This window comes from Xenopus tropicalis, chromosome 7 (assembly GCF_000004195.4).
Source record: "Xenopus tropicalis strain Nigerian chromosome 7, UCB_Xtro_10.0, whole genome shotgun sequence".
NCBI lineage: Eukaryota > Metazoa > Chordata > Amphibia > Anura > Pipidae > Xenopus > Xenopus tropicalis.
This window is the reverse complement of record NC_030683.2, coordinates 103144396-103153447: the sequence shown is the minus strand read 5'-3', so window position 1 is coordinate 103153447 and position 9052 is coordinate 103144396. Positions and strand designations below refer to the sequence as shown.

General features: G+C 36.1%; 1 protein-coding gene across 1 annotated transcript; it reads left to right on the top strand.

The window, feature by feature from the left end:
* Nucleotides 1-607: 607 nt before the first annotated feature.
* On the top strand, nt 608-8528 carry LOC100493717 (vomeronasal type-2 receptor 26). Its single transcript, XM_031906522.1, has 6 exons — nt 608-883; nt 3299-4105; nt 5461-5655; nt 5808-5952; nt 7314-8209; nt 8508-8528. Exons 1-6 carry the CDS (start codon nt 608-610, stop codon nt 8526-8528), a joined length of 2340 nt encoding a protein of 779 aa, XP_031762382.1.
* Nucleotides 8529-9052: the final 524 nt, after the last annotated feature.

Genomic DNA, 9052 nt, shown 5'->3' with positions numbered 1-9052 from the left:
TAGTGAATTTGTATAGTTTTTGTATATTGCTGGAGTCTTTTGTATTGTAATAATATAGCATGGCAAATGTACACTGTGTTCTGTAATGGAAACACAAAGAGGGGTGCAGTTATTATAAATTAGACAGTGAAAATAAATACTTAAGTTCTAATAAATAGTTGGAATGAGGTCCCTGCCAAAAAATGCTTACAATGAAACTTAGGAATCCAAATATTATTTCGATATAAGCCAAATGTACAGTATATAAGCCTTTATATAAGGATATTACATACAGGTTTTTAGAGACAGGTCAAATGGGAGGAGGGAACACAGAGCACTAAAACTGTGAGAATCCAGAGGGCTGACTATGGAACATGGTGGTGCTACAAGCAATCAATGCTGTGTATAAAGTTGGTGCAAGCCATGCATATACAGTATAGTAGAATGAGCAGGGCAGAGAGAAACTTAATAGTAGAGGGATATTTATACAGAGCTGGTATGTAGAGCATATCAGTTTATCAGTTGGGTAAACATAGCAGATCTGCCTGGGGAATGAATAAATATCATCATTTATTTTTTTTATATTTTTTATATTTAACTGTATATTCAAAATGTATTTCCTTATAGAATGTATCTGCGATATTACAAACATATCCTCGCCATTATGTTTGCCGTAGAGGAAATTAACAGGAATCCTTTGCTTCTCCCTAATGTTACTTTGGGCTATGAGATCTATGACTCGTGTGACTATGTCTCGAAAGCAGTGGAAGCCACTTTGAAATTGTTCTCTGGGAGACAGGATCATGTTCCAGGCTACAGATGCACAACTAAAGGTCCCCTGGCTGCATTTATTGGGCTGCCATACAGCATGGCCGAACTTACACAGATCTATAGATACCCACATGTAAGTACAGGCATAGTGTTCAAACCAACCAATTTATGTACTTATAATAATTACAAAAAAAATATTTTACATACATTTTAAATACATTGGTATCATTCTTCAGCTGCTATTGATATAACTAGTAGCAGATAAAGTTAAGGGTACTTTACATTGTTCATGCATGGATATAGTGGTTAGTAGGGGAGGAGCTGGAGGCCTTAATTTTGTGCACCTCAGTGACTGCCAGTTTTGTACATCTGCTTCTTGTAACTATCCATATACCCCTATACCCTTAACTATAGGACTGGAAATGTGCATCTTCATACAATAGATTTTTTTGCTTCTTTGGTGAAAACATTTTATGCCAAACACGCATAATGTATCAGGCTGCTTAAAACGCATCAGGCGGTTTTAATGTTTGATTTAGTAAAAAGGATTTTAACTATTGTCCAGTGTGCAAGCTATCTATGAATTAAATACGCAAACCTTGTATACCCTGTAGCTATATCAGTAACTACCTGATGATTATACTTAGGGTAACTGCCAGGATCTAAAGTATTAAAATTGATTTTTTTAAATTGTATTTTCATTGCCCTTAAAAATGGAAGGCAAAGTGATGTTGTAACAAAAGTAATTATCATAATTAGGGAAATTACATAAGGAGCTCTTTTGGATGCCTAAAGGGATTGTTCATCTTTGAGTTCAATTTTAGTATGATGTTGAACGTAATATTCTGAGACAATTTAAAATTGGTTTTATTTTTTTTATTACTGGTAGGTTTTCAATTATTTTAATTTTTGTCCAGCAGCTCTCCAGCTTGGAATTGCAGCAGCTATTTGGTTGCTAGGTTTCATATTACCTTAGCAACTAGAGAGAAGATTTGAATGAGAAATTTGAATGAGAAATTGATATATGAATAGGAGAGGGGCTGGAGCCACAGATTGAAAGCTGGAAAGGAGAAGTTCCAAAACTATAAAATATAAAAAAAATAAAGACCAAATGAAAAGTTGCTTAGAAATGGCCATTCTATAACATATTCAAAGTTAATTAAAGGTGAACTAGCCCTTTAAGTAGCCCAAAAACACAGTGCTGAAGCGCCCACAGTAGTACCTATAGACTTTAAATGCCTGGCATTTAAAAGCAACTGTTGCCTGCTAATTGATTGTCAGACAACTGCAATGTACGTCTGTCTGCCACTTTTTGGGGCTACCTAAAATATGGTGCTTAAAGAGCCCAAAGCAGCCCTACATACAATTATCCTAAGTGCTAAAACTAGACAAAAGGAAACTTTAGTAATACTGACAGGTAATTCAGATTGGGAATAGAGAACATGTACACACTGTCTAAAAATGCAGATTTAACTAGTAAGACACATTTATTCACTAGTATTGCAAATGATAAGACTGGTGCATCAATACGTAGCATCAAACAGAATTTTTAAATTAAATGGGCAGTCATGAGTGTTGCTTGAGCTATTCAGGACATATAGTATTATGTGACATTGCATCCAATACAATAATATGGCAATAATCACAATGTTAAATATGTAATGAACCAAACATGGGCCGTGCTAGAGATGCTACTAGTGACATTATTTTGGTGTGAATGCAGTCATGCTTTGGTAATAGGGATAATGGTGTTACTTTACATGACTAAGGAACCAGTTCTTACGCCTTGTTTCCTTTATACAGTATGCCCAAGCACCTTAATCCTTGGTCTCTAGTTTTATGGTGCTAACTATTTTCCCCATGCTGTTGCCACTGTGACATTGGTTTGAAGTATGACTGCAGGAATGGTGTGAGGCATAGTTGGAGTGCTGACAGGCATTTTTAAAAATTCACATGCAGAAACTAAAAAGGCAGCTAAAATTTGCCTAAGCAGCTTCTACTATTTGTAATAACCTACCCACAGAGGTCCTTTAGCTGCTGGTGACATCCAGCTCCCACCTGGAGAGACTCTGGTTGTCTCTAGCTCCTATGTAACCTACAGTTTGTCTATCAAATGGCAAATTAATGTATGACAAAATAAGAGTGGAGAACAAATGATTGTGCATGGTGCTTAATAAAGCCACTTGATATATGTTGTTTGCCAGTTAATTATTACATAATATGCACAAATGCATTGATTCCATTACCCAGTCCACATGAACAACAGCGCATTCGTAATGAAACCATAGAAAGCAGACCAACATATAACTGCCTATTAGTAATCTTGCACCAAAAATAAATGCATAAGGATCAATTTGTTTGAATGTGTTTGTAAAGTAAAAAAACCTCTATAATATCATTTTATATTAACAGAAATAAAGCTAGTGGGTATTCCCCTATAATCTTATCTAGATGCATTACATTTTCAATCTTTTATTTTTTTTTTTTTTGCTATAACACTGCATATTATTTTGTTTCTTAGTTTATCCACTATCTTTTATGTCTCCAGATTAGTTATGGAACCCAAGATCCCGTTTTAGAAGACAAAAGATTATTCCCATCTTTCTTTCGGATTGTACCTAATGACCGTGCTATGTATGATGGATTTGTACAGCTCCTCCATTACTTCGGCTGGACATGGGTCGGACTTGTTGCATCTGACGAGGAGCACCATTTGAAAATAAGTCAGGAGCTACGGGCAGTGTTGCTCAAAAGTGGAATATGTATTGCTTACTTTGCAGTTTTTCCAACCGAAGGTCTTTTTAACTTTATACCTGTCTTTGAAATCATAGAGAAGTCAAATGCCAATGTGGTTATTACTCTGTGTAGCCAGTTCAGTTTTCTGGATATTATTTACACAGTCGCTATACGTGGAGAGCTTGGGAGAGTCTGGATCACACCATCATCACTTACATTTTTCACACACAACTTAATTGGTACTTATCTTGGTGTTGTCAATGGTTCCCTACAGTTTTCAGTACACAAAGAGGAAATTCCTGAGTTTAAAAACTTTCTATACAGCACCAACCCAACCACATTTCACAATTTTTTTACTGCTGCTTTTTGGAATGAATTATTTCATTGTCTCCCCCCAAACAAAACCACATACTGGAAAATAGTTAATCCACTGCATAATTGCACTGGAGAGGAGTCATTAAATAATGTTGATGCTAATCTTGATGTAAAGACTCTCAGAGTAACGTACACTGTTTACAGAGCTGTATATTCATTTGCTAGCGCATTGCATGAAATGCTGTCATCCACGCAATATTCTGGTCAGAAATTAAATCTAATGAAAAATTTTCAGCCTTCACAGGTAAATAGCATTTTACTGTTAATGACTGATATACATAGATTGTTGGTTTTAACAGACAGATAGATAGATATAGATAGATAGATAGATAGATAGATAGATAGATAGATAGATAGATAGATAGATAAGTCAAATACCTTTAATGTGTATTGGTGTCCAGAAGTAAATCCCAGTTTCAAGTTGAGGCCTAACATGAAATTTACAAAGAAGCAAAATCATAGGGGCCGATTCACTAAAGGTCGATAACGCTTACCGCATGCTTTTTTTGCATTAAAAAGTATGCGATAATTAAGTAACGATTCATCAAAGTAATTTTGCATGCGTTAAGATGCATATCACATGCACAAAAAAACGCACTATCGCAATACGTTATTTACCTCGCATTGCGTTAATTAGCGAATAGAAATAGTACCAACACATGATTTACAAACACATATGAAGCGTTAAACACGCTAAATATCACATTAGTCTGTGCGTGTTAATACACCTACTTGGGGCAGGCGGTACTTAAAGAAAATTGTGGTTTGTGAGCTTTTGGCAACACAACATGGACTTTGCAGTGGGATTTTTTTCAAGTATGTGTTGGCCCAAGAGTAATGCATCCTCCAGTTTTCAGGGAAATGGTAATTTTCAGAACAGTAGTTTTCAGAAAGTAATGGTTATGTGCGTAATATCGTGCGCTAATATAGCACGCGGCGAAATATATCGCACGCAGCGCAAAATAACGCATGCAACGGGAAACAACGCAAGAAAAACGCTCATTGCAAGTTAAATAGTGCAAAGAACATCACTTCTTAATTATGACGCGTGTCCTTTTAGTGAATCGAGTGTTAAGTCGCAAAAAATAAGAAGTGATAAAAATGTTAACACGTGCTATAAATAGCGCTTGTTTTATCGCCCTTTAGTGAATTGGCCCCATAATCTCATCTCTTAACTAATCCCATTCCCTTATCCGGTACGCCACGCACCCTACTGTTTTGTTTTGTAAAGGGATTATAACAAAATCTGGTCACTATGGAAGGTTAATAAGGAAAGTTGTTAGCAGAATTATGAGACAATGAAAGTATAGGCAAAGCAAAAACTGTAACAAGAAGTAAGCCCTTTAAAGTAGGTTGAAGGGGGAATAATTATAGATTTAGCTCTTAATCTTTCATATTGGATATATACCAGTGATGAAGATATAATAACCAGTTACTTTCTTTACATCCTGCATTGAATCTCTTATTAATTATTTATGGTCCACACATTTTTAAGTGTATTGCTCAATGATTTTAAGGTATGAATGCCATGTAAGTACTTTTTCAACAATGCACTTTCTAAACTTTCTAAAATATCTATATCCGTTTATATATTCCTAGCTGAGCCAATACCTCAAAAACTTAGATTTTCAAACAAAAGATTTTCATTCCGCAAATCAAGGACAAATAGGACACTATGATATTATCAACTGGGTGACATCTAATAGAACTATTACCTTTAGTCAAGTTGGCAGCTTCCTCCCATTTGCTCCTCCAGGGCAACAACTGATAATCAACAAAAGTGATATCAAATGGAATCGTAAATTTAATGAGGTAACACTCATCCACAACAATATGCTATATGTAACCTATGCATAAACCTATATTAGAAATGTATTTTGTAAAGCATATGAAACTGAAGACAAATTTTGATAGCAAGAATGTCAATATAAATCATCTATTCAATAAATCTTTTCATATCATCTCAGACTCCACTTTCATTGTGCACCAATCACTGCCCACCAGGATTCAGGAAAGCTGCCAGGAAGGCAGAGCCCATCTGTTGCTATGACTGCATTGCCTGTTCAGAAGGGGACATAACCAACAGCACTGGTGGGTCACACAACAGCCTCATTTTAACCATGATGATGTTCTGTATGTGTTAATAGTGTTGGACCCTAAAAGAAACCTTATTGCATAAAACAGTTTATATCTAAAAGGAAACAAGGTCTCTAGTGTTGGTTAGCTTAAAGTGTAATAGCTGTCAGTTATTTTTCTTGATAATTTAACCAAACCAGTCACTTTGTATTGTTTAATTGTTCATGCAAGCGCCTTGTCCCCCATGTTGCCACATTACCACCTATTTAATAAGGATTGTAAAATATGTTTTCACAGTTGTTCTTTATTATTGTTTGCATTGCTTTTTTAGACTTTAGAAACCAGCTGATTTTTTTTTTTTGATCTACTGATTTTTTTTCTTGTTAGAAAATGACCTGTACGGGGTTGGGGTTCATTCAGTTTTTATCTAACATAGACCTCTATACTCTTGGAGAGGTACATTAAGGGGCTGATTTACTAAGACACGAATTCGAATCCGAATTGGAAAAATTCAGATTGGAAAATGAACATTTTGCGACTTTTTCGTATTTTTTGCGATTTTTTCGGCGTCTTTACGATTTTTGCGAAAAAACGCGAGTTTTTCGTAGCCATTACGAAAGTTGCGCAAAGTCGCGATTTTTTCGTAGCGTTAACACTTGCGCGAAAAGTCGCGCCTTTTTCGTAGCGTTAAAACTTAAAAGGCGCGACGTTTCGCGCAAGTTTTAACGCTACGGAAAAATCGCGACTTTGCGCAACTTTCGGAATGGCAAAAATCGTATTGGTAACGAAAAAGTCGCGATAATTTCCGAAAAAATCGCAAAATACCGATCATTACGAAAAAAATGCAATCGGACGCATTCGGCCCGTTCGTGGGTTAGTAAATGTGCCCCTAAATGTCACTACTTATCTAAATATATCTTATCTCAACTTCACATTTTTAGCCTTTAATTTTTATCCTAATATATTGTTATGAATTATTATCCTTTGTGTATACAAAGAAAAAAAATATATTATAATATATTATAATAAAGATGTTTAATAAATGTTTTTGTTTTCCTGGCACTTTCTTTTATCCATAGATTTAGATCTGTATTACTATTGTAGATCTTTTAAATCCCTCACTGGGTCAGATTCCCTGCTCTCACATAGTGCAAATATTCTGCTTCCCAAACAGTCCTGTTGACCCAGGTGCTTCTGCCCCGAGTCCGTAGCCAGGGGGAGACACATCTGTCAGAAAGCCACAATTTAAATCATTTTCGTACTGAATTGAATCTCATCCCTTATTTGTCAGCTTGTCATATTATATTTAATGGATCCTAAAATGGTTTAAAGAATCACTTGTTATGTCTCATTACTTTTATGTTATATTTATTTAGATATGGAAGAATGTATGGCCTGTTCTGAAGATCACTGGTCAGATGAGAAGAGGACTATGTGTATCTCAAGAACTATCGATTTCCTGTCCTTTTCAGATGTACTGGGCATAACTTTAGCTTTTGTTGCTATTTTCCTTTGCCTTATCTCCTTGGGAGTTCTGTCAATCTTCCTAAAATATAGGAATACAGCCATAGTGAAAGCCAATAACAGGGAGCTAAGTTATATTTTGCTTTTATCACTAATTATGTGCTTTCTGTGCTGCTTTTTATTTATTGGACGTCCAGAGGCCTCAACATGCTTCTTCCGTCAAGCAGCCTTCGGAATCATTTTTGCAGTCGCTGTATCAGCAATTTTAGCTAAAACCATTACGGTTGTTATTGCATTCAATGCTACCAAACCTGGGAGCCGAGCAAGAAAATGGGTAGGATCCAATATTTCTGCATATCTAGTGAGCCTGGGTGCATTTGGAGAAGCAGTGATTTGCCTTGTATGGTTTCTCTGCTCACCGCCATTTCCAGACTTTGATACAACAGAAAAATCTGCAAAGATGACTCTTAAGTGTAATGAGGGGTCAGAAGTTGCTTTCTACTGTGTAGTGGGATATGTGGGACTTTTGGCTGCTTTAAGCTTTGTTGTAGCATTTTTAGCAAGGAAATTGCCTGACACTTTTAATGAGGCGACACATATAACTTTCAGCATGTTGGTTTTCTGCATTGTCTGGGTTTCATTTATTCCTGCTCATGTGAGCGCCAAAGGGAAATACACAGTGGCTGTTGAAATATTTGCCATCCTTGCTTCCACTGCTGGACTTTTAGGTTGTATATTTATCCCTAAATGCCACATTATTGTGATCAGACCTGACCTAAATACCAAGGAACATCTAATTGGAAGAAAGGTAAAAAGATGTATAGTAGTAAATTAATACTGGCAAATACATGTTCTATTACAATGTTACAGTAGAGGTATGGATCCATGGTACATAATGCTCTTAAATAACTGATGCTATTTCCCATAGTGTCTTATTAAACTAATGGCCACAGTTCAGTCCTGCAGAGAGCATCTGCTATCTGGGTAGTTTACCTATAAGTTACCCTTTAGTATGACATAGACATTAATATTCTGAGACAATTTGCAATTGGTTTTCATTTTTTAATTTTTGGTGTTTTTTCAGTTATTTTCTTTTTGTTTTGCAGCTGGCCAGTCTGAAATTTTAGCAGCTGTCTGGTTGCTAGGGTCCTATTTACTTCAGCAACCATGCAGTGGTTTGAATGAGAGACTGAGGGATACAAGAGGGACTGAATATAAAGATAAGAAATAAAATGTAACAATAAAAGTAAAATTGTAAGCTCACAGGGCAAAAGTTTTTTGGTTGCCGGGGTCAGCAACCCCCATTTGAAAACTGGAAAGATGTAGAAGGGGCGGTAGTAGTCAAGTAATTGAAAAAATACAAAAAAAAATTTTAGAAGACCAATTGCAAAGCTGAGCAAAGAATAGGACATTCTATAACATACTAAAGGTTAACTTAAAGGTGACCCACTTAATTGATTACAGGACTCCTCTGCTTTGTGGCCTCTGGTGCTCTGTAGCTTGGGCTTTTGAATGACGCATAAGCTAAGGGGTGTTCTAGGGTATGCCCATCAGGCCTGTATGAATATAGCTTTGCTGAATAAAGGCAGTTCTGTTCTGTACAAGGCACAACACGTTAAACTCCTTTGTAAGAGTACACAGATCTGTGTTT